At 39.3% G+C, this 20,880-nt stretch overlaps 1 protein-coding gene across 3 annotated transcripts in view; it reads left to right on the top strand.

Moving 5' to 3' along the window:
- The window catches only part of LOC114064244 (FERM and PDZ domain-containing protein 4-like), a 255,103-nt gene that overhangs the window by 183,385 nt on the left and 50,838 nt on the right, over positions 1-20,880 (top strand). For all 3 annotated transcript variants that reach the window (XM_027897109.1, XM_027897111.1, XM_027897113.1), the window contains exon 2: positions 5,843-5,959. In XM_027897109.1, coding sequence (XP_027752910.1) covers positions 5,843-5,959 — 117 coding nt within the window. The remainder of the gene's footprint in view (positions 1-5,842; positions 5,960-20,880) is intronic.

Raw genomic sequence — 20,880 nt, 5'->3', positions numbered from 1 at the left:
TTTTGCTAGTCCATGAGCTAACAGATATTCATTAACTAAAAGCAACACTATGAGAAAATAAGTCATAGGACAAAGAAAGCTAAGAGAGTTTTTATAGCCTTGTGTTGGAGGGGAGTTTTTAAGGGGAGCTGCTTTGATGGAGACTTTCTGGAAGACATGCCCCAAGTGGAAAAGTTTGCAAATGATCTTATAGATCAGATCACTGAAGCGAATGGTAACAAGTTGATAGATGGTATCCAGCCCAAAATTTTTTTATGTTAAGTGAGCTCATTTGATAAATGTAGTATAAAATTTCTCACTTAAAACTAATGGTAGTGGGAGCTTGGAAGGTGTTTGCACTTATTTTGGTGCTCATAAGTGTTTTGGAGGGGGCTTTGGAATGGGGAATAAATAGTAAGATTAAAAAAATTGCCAGTTGTATTACATTATGAAGCAGTTTTAAAATAAGGGCTCACTATTTGTGGTAAGGGTGATACAGAGTGATACAGGGTGATCTGCCAGTGACACAGAATTCATCTCCAGATTCATATTCTTGAAATAAAAATTTTGATGTGTACACAGAGAGAAACGCTGGAGCTCCAAATTACACTTAGTGAGGAGCTAGTCAATCGGTGCTGAAAGCTTGCAAATTCAGAGGCCAGCTTTAGAACAGAGGTGAACCTCTGGCCCTTCACTAAGACCCTAGACACAGAGATGGTCTTCAACTACATCTTGAGGTACTTTCTACTGGATTTCTGACAAAGAGGTAGCCCATCAGTATAAGCTGTAACCTGAGTGAAAGCCCAAACTTCTGTCTCAACAGAAGCATGGAACTAGAGGGATTTTGGAGGAAGACAATAGGAATGATCAAGCCTTTGAAAATCTTGGTACAAGAAATAGCTTCATAGGTCAGGAGTCAGCCTGCAGTGAAGACTGGTTCATGAAGGTTGATGGTGGGATATGTTAGAGATCTACTGAATTATAACTGGCATGGAGAAGGTGAAAAGGGAGGTGTTGTTCACCCCTGCAAGTGTGAGAGGGCATTGAACAGAAAGTGGCAAGCAGCCATGAGAATACAGATGGATAATTTTTCTCCACCAGTGCCAGGCAGGGAAAGTGATAGTCATGGAATGAGAGCTACTAAAAACCAAATACATAAATAAAATTCTTTCCCTTCCCACACAGTAGAGGAATACAAGAAGCGGGAATGAAGGTCACTGTGACCAAGACTAACCAGGTGTCTGCCTTCTTCAAATTACAGAGGGGGAAAAAAAAGAGAAGTGGACGTTTTCAGGGTTGCTACTACTTTTTAGTGCTGTTTTAAATCTGTCTGCAGACCACAAATTGGAATTCCTGGGCAAGGCAGAAAAGACTGTCCTAGTGATATGACAGACTCCCCAGCTCCATGTCCAATATAATTCCTAAGGAATGGTGTCCCTTGTCCATGGAGAAGGGTCATCGTAAACATGATGTCCATCTTGGGGGTGGGTAGACACAGTAATCCTGTATACTGAGTGTTGTGCCCCGTTAGAAACTAAATACATGAAATACATTTTGGGCATTCAGTTTTAATTGAGTGCTTTCTGTCTTGTCTTTGCCAAAGGACTATCTGAAGCAGGCAGTTTTTGTCTTATACTCCATTTTTGCTGCCATGTGGCCATCTGTGAGGCCAATGGAGTAGGCAGAGATGAATCTGAATGGGAAAAAATAGCTGCTAATTTTAAGGTGAACCAGTTTACTTTCATTGGCACACGAGCATCTGTGATGTGAAGCAGTAATGTCTGATGCTGGGAGGATGGGAATGCTGCTTTTGTGTCAGTGCCAGTTTATGCTGTTTTAAAATTACAGCTTAAGAGCCTAATTTTCACTAGTTTTGAAAGTGCTACATTTGTAACAAAATTTACAGGCTATAGAGGTGGCTCAGTTACAAAGTCCGTCGAGATTTCTAGAGCAAAAGACTTATTAAAAATAATTTCAAGTTGCTGGTTAAAAAAATAAGTTTGGGCCAATATTACATGCTTATTGTCTGACTCTGTAGATGCTATTATTTAAAAAAATTGAATTTTGCAGCCTATTAAAATGTTTGATTTTTCTATGTGTCAAAGAATGGATAGTGTTGCTTTCTGCTTTTATCATTAACACTATCTGAACTGCTATGGACATTAGACTCAAATAATATGCTTTAAAAATTCAAACTGTTCCAGTTTTGATCTTTGAAAAAGGAGTGTGTACTACTACGGACCTGCACTTGTGTGTGCCATGGGTTATGGTGAGTATATTCCACATATCGTGTAAGTAGCATACCACTGATACAGCATGTGAGACTTCACATATGATCTCATGTTTCAGCCATTCCTCAAGCATTGGCAGAAAAAAGGCTGACCTGAAGATGTTCCCTGAGGGACAGCTATTGCATTATTGGTCAGAAGTCTCTTCATAGGGAACATTGGTTCCTTACACATCAGTGGTCACTGCTTTGATGATTTAATGAACTGATTGTTCAATGTAAAGCAATTCAGAGAGATCTGGTTTTGTACTTCTGCAGCAAGAATGTCAAAAGCTGGTTGAGGGAACATTCTGGCTAATCTGCCTTGTTTTCAGACCTCTGCTGGCATGATGTTGGCCTAGGCTTTCACAGTGAAGTTTGAAATATGACACCTAAGAGCTGTGCTCCAACAGGTGCTCCAGCAGCAAGTCCCACTGCAGGGACAGTGATGGACAGCAAACAGTGGGTAACAGCAGTGCCAGTGCTGCTTGTGCAGGCAGGCTTACTGAGATAGAAAGTGCATTTTCTTTGTCTTTCTGGTCTTTGGAAGTGGGCAAGCCTTCCAGAAATCTGTGCAGTCTTGGAGTGGTCCTCCTCCTTTACGAAGGAAATGGCAAATGTTGATCATTGAGCTCGGGGATTCATCCAACATCACCTGCAGGGATGTAGGATTTGGACTGAGCTCTCCCAGGTCCCAGTGATCTTCCTCATCTCTGAGACATCCTCCTGACTTAAAGACTGCCAAGATCGCTTTGTCCTTTCCCCAGGTGAAATGCCTGGCCCACTTATAGTTGCCTCCAGAGCCTTTGATATTCTTTCTGGCATTTTTCTCATCTTTGCCATCCCTTCATAGTGGCCACTGAGCAGAATCCTTGCAGACAAGCAGAATGATAGTCAAGAAATTGGAGGGAGATGTAGAAAAAAAATGCAGTTCATTCTCTCTTTTTTTTCAGACTGTACAGGCATCTTGGAATGCCCAGTGCTAATCACCTTGTCTTATTGTTATGACATGACTGTTTATCATTGAATTGTGCAATAGCTATAGGAAAAGTTCTGTATTCATTTTTTCCTGTATAACCACTTTGTCAAATTTGCACTCATCTAATGTAAGTGTATACAGTGTCTCACGTGATAATTTGTGTCCCACTGATTATAACAAAGTCTGGAGGACTAGATCACATATAGATATATCTATAGTTAAGTAGGACAGTTATTACCCATCATATATGATAGGTTCTGACACCATTAATGCTTTGAGGGCTCAAAGAAAGCTTTCAAGGGAATTAAATTTACCTTAAAATCCACTAATGTTATAATCCATACCAAAATAAGCCCTTGGTTTGAATGCAGAGAGTAATAATACTGATAATTATCATTGTCCTGTACTTCTACAAATTATCTGATAATAGAAGTTTGATGTGCTTTATTTGGGAATTTAATTGTCACTGTACCCATTTTACAGATGGCGAAACTATAGCACAGTTTGTGAAACACATCTAATTAAACTGAAAAGAATGGGTATCCCTTTATACAGTCTTGATAAAAAAGGTTACTTTTTACTTTATTTAGTTAACTGCAGTGTTTAGGATTCCAAATACTCTTAAGTGTAATTTGGAGTCTGCAGATGTTGTTAAGCTGTCATTCTTACATTGTAGAATGACTCCTGTCTAAAAGAAGGGACTGCCCTTTCTTCCCCTGTCAAGCTTATGGAGAAAAAGGAAAGTTTACACTCAGCTTAACAAAAAACTGCATGAAGCAGTATTGAAAGTATTTTGGTTTTTTGCTTTGGAAGACTGTTTTTTAATCAATTCCTTGGATCAGAAATGGGTTAGTTGCATTTATCTGGGGTAATGTAGCATATCTGACATTTATTTGGTTGATTAGCCATGAATAACTGTAATTTTATTGAGTCCTACAATGTTCAATATTAGACTTAAGCCCTCTCTTATAGCAGATACCAGTGTTTGAATATGCTAACAGAAATGTTTTTCTACTCCTTGAAGATAGAGTACTTAATGTAATTGGTAAATCAGATGATACCTAGCACTCCATTGTAATGCTCTACTTTACATGTAAATTATATTTTGAAGCACCATATTTTTTCCCAGTTGTGATTAATCCTTGAAATAAAAGGGGAGGAGGAAGCAGCTAGTTTATTTTTAATGATACATTCCTCCTTTGGGAAAGATTAACTATGTACAACTTCGTTGAGTTTAGCAATTTGCAGTGAATTGCTGAGTTGTCTGTGGAGACCAATTCTGTTCCTTCAGAAGAGTGTTTGTCAGATTACATCGTGCCCTCTTTCTTTAAAGGAAGTTAGTTGTTATATCTCTATCTGTGGCAAGAGATAGTAAGTTCCTTGGTAGTATTTGAACTTAAATAAATCTAGCATGTAAAACAAAGCTGTAACATGTTTGATAAATGGAAAAAAGAGAGAGAGAAGACATTACGCAAAGCATGCTCTTATTTTGTGTGGTTTTGGTTTGCATGTCAAAATTTCAGATTGTATTCAGTGTTGTGTGCTCTGTTTGCCCGTCACATGCCCTTAGCCTGTCTTTAGCATTGTTGATTGCCCTGCCTGCTTTTCCTGCTCTTTCCTTTTTCCAGATTGTATGTAGATACTAATGACTTGATAAATTTTGTTGGAAGACCTATTTGTTGTCTTCTGAACCTTTTAAGTCCCACAACAGAAAGTGGGAATGTGTGGTAACATCTAGCTTAATTGCTGTGAGTGGAAAAATATCAGTGCAGTGTTGGGGCTTCCTGTGGGAAAATACGATGATTCTTGCTACCTGAATCTATTTTCTGTATGGAGTCAGTAGAATGCACCTCACAAAAAGTTTCATATCTACTGGGGAAACAGGCACTTGGGAGCACTACTGGGCCCTTCCTTGGGAGTGGGAATGCCAGCAAAGTGCTGGAGCAGTGGTATGTAACAATGTGTGTGTGCTCAGAGATGCTGCAGCCTTTTCTAGGTTATTTGGTGAAAGCGCTTAATGGATAATCAAGGGCCACAACATCTGCATATTTGAATCAATTTAGCACGTTGTGCAGCAGTGTCATGGCCTTCCTTCATTCCAGCACAAGAAACAAAAAATGGTTTGCTAGCTGTGAGAATGCATGTTGATGTTCCTTCTCATGCCAGGTGTTGCACTATGTGTGTGATCTGCAGCCATGTGGTAGGTGGTTTGGTTTGTTAGTTTTTTGTTTTGGTTTTGTGGTTTTGGGGTTCTTTTTGCTACAACTGTACTGAGAGCTGGCATTTGAACAGGGGATGGTGATGAATGGAAATGCTCTCTATCCCTTTTACTAAAAACTATTGAAAATTAGTATTGTGGATGGGGGACTGATGGGAAATGACACACTCACCAACCAAAGGCTTGAACTTTTAGAAATAATAGTGTTTTTTTCCACTGAATGGAAGAATATTACAAATGTAAATAGACCTACTAACCTCTTTTCCCTTGCCTAGGTTTTGGCTATATATTTCACAACTATGAAAGTATTTCGATGTCAAGTGAATCATGTGAAGTGCAAAAGACAAATAACCTTTTTTTTCTCCCTCTCTCTTCCTCCCCACCTCTCCCAAAATTGCAGCCACAGGAATAAGTCTTCAGGCTGGCCTCACCCTTCAGGGACCTGGAGCTTGAACCAGGGGACACCTTATGGATGGGAGATGACGGCAAACAGAGATGGAAGAGATTACTTCATCAGGTAAGTGGGCAGTGTGAGCTGTGCAGTGTGTAGCACAGCTCTGCAGCCCTGCTCTTCACTGTATTGCCTTGGAATCTTAATTTCTGTTTCAGCCTTACGTGGTTAATGTTTAGTTGCTTTAATTTATGGCACAGGGATAGCTCAGACTGTACTTTGCTGTGCCTTGCTTTGGTACTTGGTTATTTCATTTACTCAAGAGAATGCTGGTAATATAAGGCCCTGTAATTCTTTGAGGAATTACAACAAAGGTCATTAAAAGAAAAAAAAAAAAGCCATGTTTAAAGCCATGTTTAAAGAATGAGGCAGACGATCAATTCTGATTGATCAATTATGATCCAATGACTGATACTTACACTCTCCATTTCTGCCATGTGAGGTCTTTTGATTTGTTTATTATATTCATTATAATGGTAATGAGAAAGTGTATATTTTGATCCTGCGTAGTAAATATTCAAATTCTTAGCTTTCCCGTAGTCCTTTAGCTCTGAATTTAAAGGTTTGCAAAATAAATGTCAATGCGGATGATGTAATTTTAAACAAAATTGACTTTTCTTTTGTCATTGAAAACTGTGCATAATTATTTAAAATCACTGGAGTGGCTTGGATACAATAAAGTTTGCTGTTCTAGCAAATGTATTCTTATGTAGCTTTGGAACTTCTTCACTGAAAAAGGTTAATGATAGTGAGTTAGCAGAACCATGGGCTGATTTGCATTCATTGCTTTAGCTTACATCCCATTCTTAAGGTTAGAATTTTCATACCATTCCTGTGAAGGTTTTTTTTTTTTAATTATGATTTAATTTTTGTCTTTATTAGCCTATTTAGAAACTTGCAGGTGCATGGAGAAGCCATGGATGAGAATTACGATTCTTTCATTTAACATGGAGTAGAAGCATCAGACTTATATTAAATTGAGAGTTTAAAGTCCTTAATTCTCTTAGGATCCTTCATCTGCAAAAAAAGAATTGTACAGCATAACAAAGAGGATCCCTGTTATTGTGTTTTCTCTTCCTACCCCTTTTGCCCAAGGAGCATGCCTTGGCTTCCTAAGAGATATTTGCTTTTGGAGCCAAACTGAGATTTGTAGCAGCCTGGTGACCTGCAGGCTTTCAACATTTAGAGCCATTTCAGACCAAATTGGAACAAGTTGTCTGGGTTAATGAGGGCTCAGAAGCTGACTTTGAAATGTAGTTTTCTTGTTTCAACTAGCATTTGTCATGCTTTGGGTGTCTGTAAGACTCTGGCTATAGGGCTGGACAGTGTGAATCTGAATGCCAGGCACAATATAAGTCTATTAACACAGGTTTTCTACCTCAGCTAATTAGGCTTAATAAGTCAATAAGTGTAGGTGAGCCTCCAAAGGACTGTGCAAATGAGAGACTGATGCTTTGGTTACTCAAGTTAGTGAAGGGAACATGTTTTCTGCAGGCTGTTGCTATGTTCTCCTCTGTGTGAAACAGATTCATCTGAAGAATTAATATCCTGCTTCTGAGGACAGGCACCACATTCGATTCTTCCTCTTTTCTCACTGGTCACATGATGGGGGGCTGCACTTGTTGTTTAGCTGTAAACAGCTGTGGTTTGCAAAATGCAGTGCGTTAGTATTCATTAATTTTGCAATTTGGGAATGTTTTCTAGCTCTCAGTAGCTAATGATTATTTTTTTTGTTTGTTTTTTTAATGCATTTTAATACCTTAAAGTGCCATATCCCTCTATTATATTGAGAAAACTGCACCTAGGAACAAAAATCCATGCCAGGGAGTGCCAAATTATGCACTAAGTAATATTAGGCTCATGGCTGTTTTGTTGTTGGGATTTTTTTTCCATGCTCTTACAAGGTGCTTGTTTTCCATTCTCTTTTGGGCTCTCGTCTTTCTTCCATTTTTCTCTGTATGTGGAGAGCAGACTATGTGCAAAAAATTAGTCTGCTTTAAGGGGTAAAGAGAATGAGGCCTCTGAGGAAGATGATCTGTAGAGGCCTTTGATGTTTTGTGCCAGACTTTATAACCCATCAGAATCTCTGAGCTGTTTCAGGTGCAAGTTGAACACCACTACATACCTTCATATTGTGTGATTGATTTATAGTACATATTCCTATATTAAATGTTTTAAAGCAACAGCATTGGCTATAGTGTGTGCACCAGGCGTGCCTCCAGAGTAGTAATGCACCTTACAATACATGACAGAACCCTATGGAGCATTAAAAGCCAGTACTTTTGGAAACAGAAATCAGGAAACCATTTGGAACCATGTACTGCTGCACCGAATCACCAGCTGTCCACCTTTACTAGTGAACATCAGCCCAGGTAGCTATTACGGTGTGACTGGGTAGTCACACGATGTATATCTTGGTTTTAGAAGAATGAGCAAAAATTAAATAGATCCAGTGACTTCGCCAGTGATTCCTCTGTGGAGATTTATAGTACCTGTCCTTACAGTTATTTGTCTGAGGAGAAGCTCTCTCTGGCTTTTGAAACAACTGCTTTTGCAAATACTACTTAAAAACAGGATTTAATTTTCTTTCCTTCATTTTTTACCCCTGGATTTTGGGAATGACATAGTGAGATGGTTGTTGACAGTTATGCCTATAAAGGCAGGAGAGAAATCAGCAAGAGAGCATTTCTTATTGTCTTTAAGGCTTTTTATAGCCATGCACATGAACGAATTGCATCACACTTAAAAAGCAATTCAAATACTTTGCTTGGTTTTGATTAAAGATGTATAAACCAGGTATTACCACAATGAAATGTGTGCATGGGTTCTGCACAAGGAAGTAACATAATTCATAGCAACATTAACTGCTTTTTAGTTAAATAATTTACTTTGGGCCATATGTACATTTCCATTCAACTGCAAGCAGACATATTGTAATTTTGAAATTGTGGGAGGAATAGAGAATCCAGGAGAATCTTTTGGTGAAGTGAAAGGCAATTATATAGCGTCGGTGCAAGGGCTTTAAGGCATGAATGGGAAGAGATGTTTATTCTTTCTCCTGAAGCAAATTTGATTTCTTTGAAATCTCTGAAAGCCCTTATGACATGAGCTAATCAGAGGTAACTTCCATTGCCAGGCAGTGCTTTTGTAAAAGTGTGAAAAGAATCTCTTATCAAAATATTTTCAGATGTTGCCATCAATGCATTATCTCTCCTTTACAGATGGCACAACCAGAGTCATTTTGCAAACCTCTAAAATACTTTTTCTTAGGTTTAGGCCATGGCAAAATAAAGTTTCAGAACTTCACCCATTCCCTTTTAGCTTACCACTTTTACTTGAAATAACCTTATGAGAAAAGTAATGCATTTCAGTTTAGGAGGGTGCAATCATCTAGTATTCTTTCAGCATGTTTCTGTACTGCACGAGCTGTATTAAGGTGGACCTTTAATATGAAATAATTTGAAAATGGTATATTTAACCACTTTAAAGGCCTCTTTTATTTGCATTTATTACATATGCTGTGTAATATATGATTATGAGAAATCTGTTATGGTAATTTTAATAAAAACATGACACTTACTAAACATGGTTTTGGTGTCAATATAGGGTTTCAGGGAGATAACATGGGAAGCAGAAGGTTTTGACTGCTTTTCTCCACAAAAGGTTTAGCCTCATGGCAATTTTGACTCCTAATTTTTAGGAGCTATGATCTTATTGATTCTTGAACCTGTACAGTTTTGTCCTTTCCTTTGTGTCAGTCTTGCTGCTTGTCAGACCTGGAAATAAGTTGACAGAGGGAAATAAACTGGCAAAAGCTAATAAAACATCAGTCTTATGGAGAAAGCAAGGAATTTTATGTCATCTTAGCTCCCCGAGCCAGTCCTTTGCGTGATCTGAAGTTGCACCATAGTTTAGTACGGAAGAATCCTCTGAATGTCAGCCTGCCCAGCCTTCTGCTCAGAGCATGGCTAATGCCAGCTGATGAGCAGCATTGCTGCCACACTGAAATATGTGATTGATTTTGGAACAGAGTTGCAACAGAGTTGTGCTGGCTTAAGCTTCCCTGCAACTGCACCTTAAGGTGCGAGTTGAAGTAACTCTTGCTGTCTTCAAAAGTCATACCTTTTGGATTCCTATTGCTGTTTAATTCCTAAGGAATAAGGTATTTTGGTATTTTTGTGGATCTGGTTTCTGTCATTCAAATAAAAAACAGAGAATGCAAAGGTGGGGTTTCTCAAGGCTTAGTATTGGGTCCAATCCTGTTTAATATCTTTATTGATGATTGATATGGCATGAGGAGATCGAGTATACTGTCAATAAGTTTGCAGATGACACCAAGGAGGGTGGGAGTGTTGATCTGCTGGAGGATAGGAGGGCTCTGCAGAGGGATCTGGACAGGCTGGATTGATTGATGGGCTGAGGCCATGAGTATGAGCTTCTGTTGAGGAATACATTCACTGCAGATAGCTTGGTAGACTGCAAGGGTATAAAAGCTCAGACTCTGCTGTGGGAAACCTGGGGTCTAGCTGGTAAGGAAACGTGGTCTGACTGTGTGAGTGGGGTGTGTGTAGCTGTAAAGGGGCCTTAGTCCCAGCTTAGGTGGTGTGAATGTGACTGCCAGAGTGACTCCTAGAAGGCTGGACAGAGAAGTTTCCTTAACAGTTCAGCAAGTCCAAGTTTCTGCATCCTGCACGTGGGTCCCAACAACCCCACACAGCACTACAGGCTTAGGGACAGTGGCTGAAAAGCAGACCAGCAGAAAAGGACCTGGGGATGCTGGGTAACAGCTTGCTGAACATGAGCCAGCAGTGTGCCCAGGTAGCCAAGAAGGCAAATCCCGGCTTATATCAGAAACAGTGTGGCCAGCAGGACCAAGGAAGTGATTGTCCCCTGTACTCAGCACTGGTGAGGCTGCATCTCAGACCCTGTGTTTATTTCTGGGCTCCTCACTACAGGAAAGACATTCAGGTGCTGGAGTGTGTCCAGAGAAGGGCAATGGAGCTGGTGAAGGGTCTAGAGAGTAAGTCATGTGAGGAACAGCTGAGGGAGCTGGGGTTGATTAGCCTGGAGGAGACTCAGGGGAGACCTTTTTCCTCTCCTCAACTACCTGAAAGGAGGTTGTAGCAAGGTGGGGCTTGGCTTCTTCTCCCAGGCAGCTAGTGACAGGATGAGAGGACATAGCCTAAAGCTGCACCAGGGAAGGTTCAGGCTGGACATCAGGAAGAATTTCTTCAGGGAAAGAGTTGTTAAGCATTGGAACAGGCTGCCCAAGTGGAGTCACCATCCCTGGAGGTACTCAAAAAATGACTGTGTGTGGCACATAGGGCTGTAGTCTAGTTGACAGGGTGGTGATCAGTCATAGGTTGGACTTGATGATCTTGGAGTTCTTTTCCAACCTAAATGATTCCGTGTTTCTGTGTCACATCACATTTTGATATCTTGAGTGCCTGCTGTTGTTTTTCACTGATATTTTTGTATTTAGTAACAAAAATTCTTCTAGACTTTTTCCAAATCTATCTGGCAAATTTAATTCTTTTTTCCTCTAAAGTATGTTATTCTGTGTATTATATGAGCTTCATATTTGGCTTATGAAATAATTACATTTAAGTTGTCCTTGTTTGGCTTAGTAGCTATGCTATTCCTGAAACATGAAATTCTTAAATGTCAGCTTTTGCCCCGTACAGAAAACAGAGGTAACACGTTTGTGTACTTTGCTAACTAGTGTAGTTCACAGCATCTTAAATCCTCAAAGTCTACACAGTACAATATTTAGTTGCAATACAACATCATGATATTCTTCTATACTCAAATACTTACCTAAATTTTCTTTAGTAATCTTCATCTTATTCTTTCTGTTCTTGCTGTGCTTAGAAGAGGAAACTTTTTCATGCTTTCTGAAAGTGTGCCTCTGCACCGTTGCATGCATCCTGTCTGGTCTGTACACCCTTGTACATCCCCTTATACACCTGGTTCTCATAGCTGACCAGAAATGTAGAATTATAAAACACAATCATTGATGATATTATTGGTGTATCAATCAAGCATCCTGCTTATTAAGGACCACTAATTTATACCAGATGCAAAACTGAGGCTCACGGCCTGCTAATTAGTTTAATTCAAAATAAATAAACACAGAAGATGATCAGACCATTCATCATTTTTTTAATTATTATTTTCTCTTGTTATATCCAGCCCTGCCCCAGTCTGCTTGTCCATGTGTTCTGTAGGTTGTATATGCCTCTTGGAAGTTTAGTCCTTTCTTAGAATATTTCTCTGGAGTTTGCTCCATTGAAAGGTTCTGAAAACCATCAAAGGATATAAATAAAATAAGTGAAAGCCTTGATTGTTGTTACTGTGTTGTTCATCTTCCTGAGTTTTGAAAAGGCTGCTGTTATTTATACTTTAGGACTGCCACAGTACATAAGGCCATAATGAAAGTCTGAAGTCAGAGGAGCCACCTTCTACCCTGTAGGTATGATTTATTGCACTTTATTGAGTGCATTCCATTCCTTCATCACTAAGTACAGAAACAGTGTCGACTAGATTCACTGGGAGATTTATGTGGCATTTACAAAAGTATGAGGAATATGGCTGCTGCTGTTCTGTCCACAGGAACACCTGTGACTTGTGCAGGGATGCCATCTCCTTCAGGTAGGGATGAGAATGGAGACATCTGTGTGCTGGTTTAATGCCTCAATCCAAAGGCTGACTGCTGCATGCCTCTTTGGGCATCTCTGCTCCCGGGTGAGATGCCAAGGGAAAAGGCAGTGGAATCACACCCTCTGGCCCACTTATTCCCGAGTCTCTAAAAGGGACATCCAATGAGATTGAATGGCAGGCAGTTTAACAGTGACAAAAATAGTGCAACCTATATAATTAGTAAATAGAACTCTCAGCTACAGGTTACAGTAAAGCCTAAAATGTTTTATAAGATTCAAATGTACATTTGCAAAGTGCACTTGTAATGAGACGTTCACTATTAAATTACATAGGATTTAAAAAAAATTAGAGCAGATATAAAATCTTATGTTTCAGACAAGCGGGTGAGTCAGCTGCTGACTGCCTAGGGCTAGGACGAAACTTCCTGTATTAATCAGGTTATTCTATAATTACAAGGTTTCTTGCACCTTCCTCTGAAGCGGGTACTGAGCGCTGTCAGAGAAAGGATACTGGACCAGGAGGACAACAGGTCTGATTGGTATGGCGATTCTTGATTTTTTCTGTCTCTTCTGTGTTTTATTTTAAATTCCCTTGTCTCTAATACGGGCTGATGTTATGAATAGTGTGCTATTAAAGAAAGAGTGCTACTCTGCTCCTTTCAGACTGCATACGAATTTGCTTTCTGTTACTAAGGGTTTGACCTACTCAAGGACAGGATCAGATGATGGAAGGGGGAGTGGGGCTAGAAGACATGAGCAGCAGCAGGGATGCACAAATGCAAGTGACTGTTTAAAGCAAACCTGAATAATTAGGAAGGGGAAGAAGGAAAATTATATAGCAACCTGTTTATGTCAGTGGTTTGCCTAGAGACTACTCGGGCATATGGTGAAAAAGAAAGTATTGCTAAATCAACTCAACCTCCTGAGAAGAAACAATGATTTAACAATTGTCTATCCTTCACAAAGAGTTGTTCCTCTAGCCATAAATATTGCAGCCATAAATATCACGAACAAAGTGATGTTAATACTGACTGGGATAAATCATTGATATAATGGAGGGAATGATACCAAGGAGGTGATTGGTTTGTGGGGTTATTTTATTTCAACTAGATCATGGAAAAAGGGAGATTTCATTGCATTGTAAGGCAGTTGTTCCTAAGCTGGTTAGTGTGCAGTAACTCAGGAGCTGATCATAGCAGCCTACTTCCTTCCCTTTCTTCTGGCTTGCCCTTTTTGGGTCCCCTCTGCACACACGCAGAGCCCTCCCTTGCTGGAGCAAGAGGATTTCTCACACTGGAAAGGTGAGGGGAGTTATACAAGAAGGTATGAATGTGAGTGAGACTACTCAGAAGAGAGGAAGCTTTTGCTCAATCATTTGCTTTGGGTTGCCTGGATGTAATTATACTCTACTGTAGTACAGGGAATCATGCCGTGGGCCTCTGTTACAGCCAAGTCAGTGTTCCTGAGCTAGTTCTCTGTGTTTTTCCCAAACACAAACTGGATGGGGATGCCATGAAATTCTGAGAAGTATTGCATCCTGAACACCGTTACTCCTGTGTGTTTGAAGGTGGATTAGGAAGCAGAATAAAACTTCTGAAGCAAGACCTGTATAGAAAAAAAAAACAAAAATCAAGGTATCCTAACCCAGAATCATAGTGTACATTGTCATAGAGAGGTGCAAAGATTAAGTCCTCGTTATTGTTGGAGTACATATGCTTCTAGGTAGCTGTTTTCTATGGAATAGCAGCATCTCTATGGAATAACAGCATCTCATCTGTGCATTGCAGCATGTAAATGCTTCTGTAGAAGCATTGCTTTGGTACACCAAGCTACCCTTCCCAGGAGTATAAAACAAATTAATTCTTTTAAACAGCTTGTGTGGGAATGATAGCCCCAGTTGGAGTCTGCTTTTCCAAGCATCTCTCTTGTAAAACACTGTGTTCCCTAGAGAATTGGGATTAAAAGTGTGAAGTTCTGGTTCTGCAAAGCCATGCAGGTGGCTAGAAGAGTGGTAGTGGTTTGTAAGAAGCTAAGTCTTATCTTGGGTCACATGCTGGTAATCCCAGTGATGCAAACACAAAAGTTCTGCATATGAAATAAAGCCAGGCTCCTTGATAGTCCTTAAAAATAGAGAGGGGAATACAGCAACTGAAACACCTAAAACATGTTTCCTGCAGCCTGTACACTGGGGCCTTAGTGGCCATGAGCTTGGCAAATTAAGTAAGGCAAAGCTGCCTGATACTTGGTGATAGAATTGAGACCTTTCACAGCAAAGGCTAGGTGAAAATCTTCCCTAGAGCTTCTGTTATGACATTGAGAAAAAAAATGTGCTAGAGCTGGGTTATAGAGAAAAAAGAAAAAAGTATGAGAATTAGCACAGTATATTGCTGCTGTTTAAATAGCACAGTTGAGTTCACCAGTTGATTGTTGTGTATGTACAGAATTAAAATGAGTTACCTAATGTGTTATGCTATGCTAGGAAATACCATACTGATGATACTTTTCCAGTAGGCATTCATATACTAAGGAACTGCATACTGAGGTATATGAAAGCCAGCACTAAAGAAACCTAATTTATCCTTTTGGCTTAATATCTCTCATATTAATTTATTTACAGTTTTCTATAAAGAAAATCAAGTATAAGCCTACTGTAAAAGGTTCTGATCTGGATTGATATAGTAGGACAGGAAGATAATTTGTTTTAGAAAGACAATACTACCAACAAAAGCTTACTGAATTTTAATTCTCATTTAGTTTTTAATTGCCCTTCTTACAATAAAATACTGCCTAATTATACTCAAAATGCTCAGCTCCCAAATATAATGCTAAAAATCCTTGTATTATGTATGTTGACATAAATGCTTAAGATTAGGGTAAAGAAATAGTTTGACTGGACTCAAATTAATCTAGCCACTGACAACATTATGACTCACTGCAATACTTTGAAAGCCGTTTATCTCATGTTCACTTGGAATCCTGAACTATTCCACAGAAAAACTTCAATTTAAAATAAACCAATCAAACTGTGTGGCTGTACAATTAAATATCACCATGGCAACAGGGATTAAGCACATGAGGTAAAGACCTGCTGACAGTGCAGAGATTATTTCAAGTTTCTGACTCTTTTAGCAGTAGACAAATGAATTTACATTTTCTGTATCGAACACTAGGAGATGTGAAATGAAAGAGATTGAGGTACTTCTGTGGCATCTTGGGACTTCAGACAGTATTTTCCTGACAGGGGAAGTAATTAGCTGGAATTACAAATAGGAACTTAGCAGATAGATACAAATAAGCATTTCCTCATGGGATTTATTTAGCATTTCATAATTAAAACCTGGAGAGACATATTATTTAGGATACAAATAGCATTGAAAAAATTTTGCCATAATTTAAAAAATTTAACAGCATAATAACTGTTTTGCTTTTAATTTTTAGGTGAGCTTGGGTTCACTTAGGAAAGAAGGTTATTTGCAGCTCTGCTGTCAAGTGACATTTCTAATGTGAAATATACATATAAAGTTATACTGCAGAGTATAACTGATGTTCAGTAAAGCCACAGGAGGATGTATTAATCAGTCCTAATGTTTCTACTTCTCTCTGGCTCTACTCCTAGCTTTTTCTTATGTATTTATGAAAACTAATGGAGATGTAGATATGCTGGCATGTATAGTTTTCAGTTTTTAGTAGTGTGGCTGGGGTTTTTTGTTTGTTCGTTTTGTTTTGTGTTTTTTTCTCAGATTGGCTTTTGATTCAGTTCATAGGATCATAGAATGGTGTGGATCAGAAGGGATCATCTACTTCCAATCCCCCTGCCAGGACAAGGACACCTTTCACTAGACCAGGTTGCTCAAAGCCCCATTCAGCCTGGCCTTGAACACTTCCAGGGATGGGGCATCCACAGCTTCTCTGGGCAACTTGTTCTAGTGCCTCACCACCCTCACAGTGGATGTCTAATCTAAATCTAGCCTCTTTCAGTTTAAAACCATTGCATCTTGTCCTGTCAGTGAACATCCTTGCCAGAAGTTTTTTTCCAGCTCTCTTGTAGGCTCCCTTTGGCTACTGGAAGGCTGCTCTAAGGTCTCCCTTCAGTTTTTCTTCTCCAGGCTGAACAACCCCATCTCTCCCAGCCTGTCTGGGCTCTAGAAAAGGTGCTCCAGTCACTTTTCTGTCATCCTGTGAGAAGTGGAAGTGAGCTGGCCTCAATGTGCAATCTACAGCTCATCCTGTATTAAACAGATGTAGACTCTGTAGCCCTTCTGCGATCAGATTAATCTGAATATTCTGCCTACTTTGAGCTAACAATATGTTGAGGTCAAGGTGTATGCTTCACATCAGTCCTAATTAGTGTGAGATTAGTCTTGGAATCATGCTGTTCTCAGTCTTTGAGGTAGGATGGACTTTCCACCCTTGTAGATAAGACACTTGGAAAACATTTTATGAGACCAGGTGGTAGGTGGACCCACTACTGCACCTTTTCAGTGGGAATCAGAATTTACCAAACCTGTCAGGTTGCATTTTGTTTTCTGGTTTTGATTATGGTAGTCTGTACAGTCTCTGATGTCTTTCTTCCCTATTCATTTCAAGCATAAGCTCAGGTCTCTGTGTTTAAACAGCTTTTTTAGCTCTGCTCTTATGAAGAAATGTTGCTTCAATTCTACTAGTTGTCTGACATTAAGTTTTGTCAGCTTTGTATTAAAATGTCTTTCCTTGCGTGCTGAGATGCAGGTTTTGGGTTTTTTTACATCTTGGGATGAAAAGCCTTTGTTAAAGACGCATGATAAATACAGCAGATATATCTAAAAATAATTGTATCTGGTGAGTTCATAAAGGAGATGAATACTGGGCACAGTTTGTAGGAATAAGTGTAGAGAGTCTGTTAATGGTGGCAGTCTTTTGCCATTCAAAAAAAGGCAGAAACCATTGTTAAAGTTAACTCCTGGGATAAACATCCAGTAAATGTAAGAAGAAAAAATTAGTGAAATATTGATGAAGCTTAAGGTAAAACCAGAAAGTCAGTGATATATGGAGGACATTTCTTGAGAAATTACTTAAATGATAAAGAGACAGTTTCTGAGGAATGCTGTATCAGATAGTGCTGTTCCTGGGCTTGGTCAAGTGGGAAGAATAGTTTTACTTGTAGTCCAAAGAGGTACTTCATGTTTCTGTTCCTATTTATAATCCCTTTTGTGCAGCATTTTCTTTTTGATGCTATTTTTATTGGTTTTGTTTAATCCAGTCAGTGCCTTGAGCTGGGCAGAAAAGACTTGGCAAAAAGCCATCCTGATAAAAGATGTTTTGGGCCACGAGGCACTGATTCTGGCAGCTCATAGTAATAACATTTAGAGGTTTTGTTGCAAGATTCCTGTTGCCAACATCCTATGGAAATGCAGTTCCACCATTTTAACTGTGTCCTAAGGAAATATGAGCTAATGGCACACCTTTAAGAAGGAAACTGTAAGAGCATAGCATTGGTGTTGCATACTGACAAGTCGCAGCTTTCCAGTTGGGCATCTTTTTAGTTAAAACATACATATAAAAAATAGGGGTTCCCATGCCTTCAGACACCAGCCAAAATTGTGGCTAGGTCTTGAAAAGGACTTGATTCCACAGAGTGTCACGCTGTGACTAGCCAAGTTTCCAAAAGGCACTGAATAACGCCCAGTCAGAGGAATCCAAACATCAGTATCCTCAAACTCCATTTGAGAACAGTCCTGCTAGTTTCCCTGACTAGAATTAATTAAAGCCAGTGCAAACTAATGGGCAGATCATAGAAACAGCTGCTTTCATGGCATGAGCCTTCAGAAACACAGATCCGGAGGAGGAACCCTATCACCTGAACATAATGTGTAATAGCTGCACAGCTGCTTTCTCAGCCTTGCCTCTGTGACTCGCATAGGCAATTGAGCCCTTCACTGAAAGCAAAGCCTGGGCACCATTAGGGAGAGTGACAGGACAAGGCTTTGTAGAGCTGCTCAGAGGGGGTTTGGTTGGATGGCTTGCTTTTCTTCCCATAAGCTGCTTCTCCAGCAAGCTGTACTCAGAGTCAGCTGGCATTTCCTGAACATCCTTAGTAAGAAAGGATGTCATGACTGCCCATGCTCAGAATCTGGCAGCCTGAAACTGTTGGCCACGCGGCACTTACTGGTCCTGTTTTTTGTCTTTGTGTTCAAATTTAAAGAATTGGCCAGCTGAACTTACAGACAAATTTACTCAAAAAATTTTGGTTTTGGCCACTGGGGTTTTTTTGTTTGTCTGTCTGTCTGTCTGTTTTTGTTTATACTACAGGTGCATGGAAAGTCTACCACATAAAATTGGGATTCTCATGTACCAGGGGTTATATTTTAATTAGCAGATGCTAGAAGTACATTGACTTAATTCTTTGTTTAGGTTGCAAAGCTGAAGAATGGCAAGATTAAATGAATTTTTCAAGGAGGGATTTACTGTCAGCCCCTCCTCCCCAAATCTGTGTCAAAGATTAAGAAGTGAATGTGAATCTTTTCATAACTGCTGTTCAGTGACAAATGAAAAGCTAAGTGATCCACATGTTGCCAGGCTAAGTGTTGTGCCATATGTGAAAGACATAATGATGTTTTAATGTAAATTGTAATGGTAGAAAGTGATTGATTTTCTGTTGAGTTTTTGGCTAGATTTACATAGAATACAGCACAAATGCTAAATGCTCTTGCTACATAGAAAACTTACTGGTGTTTGCAGTGATAAACCAGTGTCATATTCCCTAATGAGCTTTTAAGTTCTTTGGATTGTCTGCCATTCTTAGGCTGTCATAAAGCTTAGCATGGACTATCTGAAAATTTATTGGTCTTTTCAAGCAGGTTTAACAACTCAGACTGATCTTCCTGCCACAACACCCCAGCTGCTACTGGCACTTGACTTTGTTACTTCAAAATTATTTTGGGATAGCTTTGCAAGACAGCACTTTGCAAGGGGTCTAATGTCTGCGTTATAGAAGACCAGTGCCTTCAATAAATCTGAAAATCATTGTTTTCACTGGAGAGCTGAATGTGGATATGTATAAGGGGGATTCTCATGGAAGAAACTTGTAGGGAGAGGAGAGAGAGGCAGAGAAAGCCAGAAGTGTTTCACCTCTTATGAAAGTACCAGTTTCAAGATTCAGCATGATGGTATGGAGTAGTGTGTGAATATGAGAGAAAGATGCACACACACATAGATGTGTGGATATGCACACGTATTTATATATATATCTCCTGCACTTTTACAGTGATTCTTGCTGATGAAAAAAAATGTGTGTTACATATTTAGAGAAGAAATCTTTAATCATCTGGATTTATATTTTAGTTTATAAAGTCTCATGTTTTTCAGTGATGTGCATGCACCTGATACAAGAGAGGCATAATTAGCTGAATAACCACATCCATAAAGACATTGCAAAAAAAAACCAACTAGAGTGTAACAAAAGGTTAAAAGGAGTGATCAGCGTAGGAAGGTGCTTGAAAAGCAGAGACTAGAGGGCTGTAGTGAGGTTCGTAGAAGTGCAGCCCAAGTTGTTACAGGAGAATGTTAAAACACCTTCAGTGGCCTTTTTTCCATATAAAAGAGGAATGGGGGACCTGCATATAAAGAACACAGATGAACACAGTAAAATTCACAATCCTCACGTGTTTGAGGATTTATAACAAAATCTTCCCAATGTTCTAAAAATAAGTGTTCAAATGACTGAGGAATGAATTCTTGATTTATTGGCTGATTTGCTGAGAGACTTGCAAGTCTTGACATTTGGATGTCTCACTGGCAAATGCCATTGTAGACATAGGAAAGTATTATTAATTACAGCTAGGCATGTTTCAGAGGGGGGATTCAAACTGAAGCAAATGCAGAAAGTGCTGTTAAGATGGTTGGGGAGGAAAAAAATCAGGAGAGACTAGAACACATAGATTTGCCTAATACAGCAAAAGTAAGATCAAGAGGGAATAAACACTGGGAGGAAATGAGAAATGTTTAAAACAAAAAATTGTTTGTAGCAAAAAAACTAAAGGCACTCTATATTTAGATTGCAAGGGAGAATGCCCTTAAAGATTAGAGCAATGGAGTTAATTTCCAAGTTTTCAGTGACATCACTGGATTGAATAATCCAAAATGTGTTTACACTGTTTATTGGTAGATATTTAAAGGAGGATATAGGACACAGTTTACATGATACACTTTAAAAAAGCCAGGAGATGATTTCCATTTCTGTCTTCCTATGAGCCAAATGAAACTTTACTTATTTCTTTAGCATGTAGAACATGAAATCTAAGCAACATGTTTGAAAAACAGACTTAATCCACTATACGCCCTTGGAACCTT

This window comes from Empidonax traillii, unplaced genomic scaffold, assembly GCF_003031625.1.
Source record: "Empidonax traillii isolate 1590-97213 ecotype Southwest subspecies unplaced genomic scaffold, ASM303162v1 scaffold530:size435587, whole genome shotgun sequence".
NCBI lineage: Eukaryota > Metazoa > Chordata > Aves > Passeriformes > Tyrannidae > Empidonax > Empidonax traillii.
The sequence above is the reverse complement of the archived record's forward strand: the minus strand, read 5'-3'. Positions and strand labels throughout refer to the sequence as shown.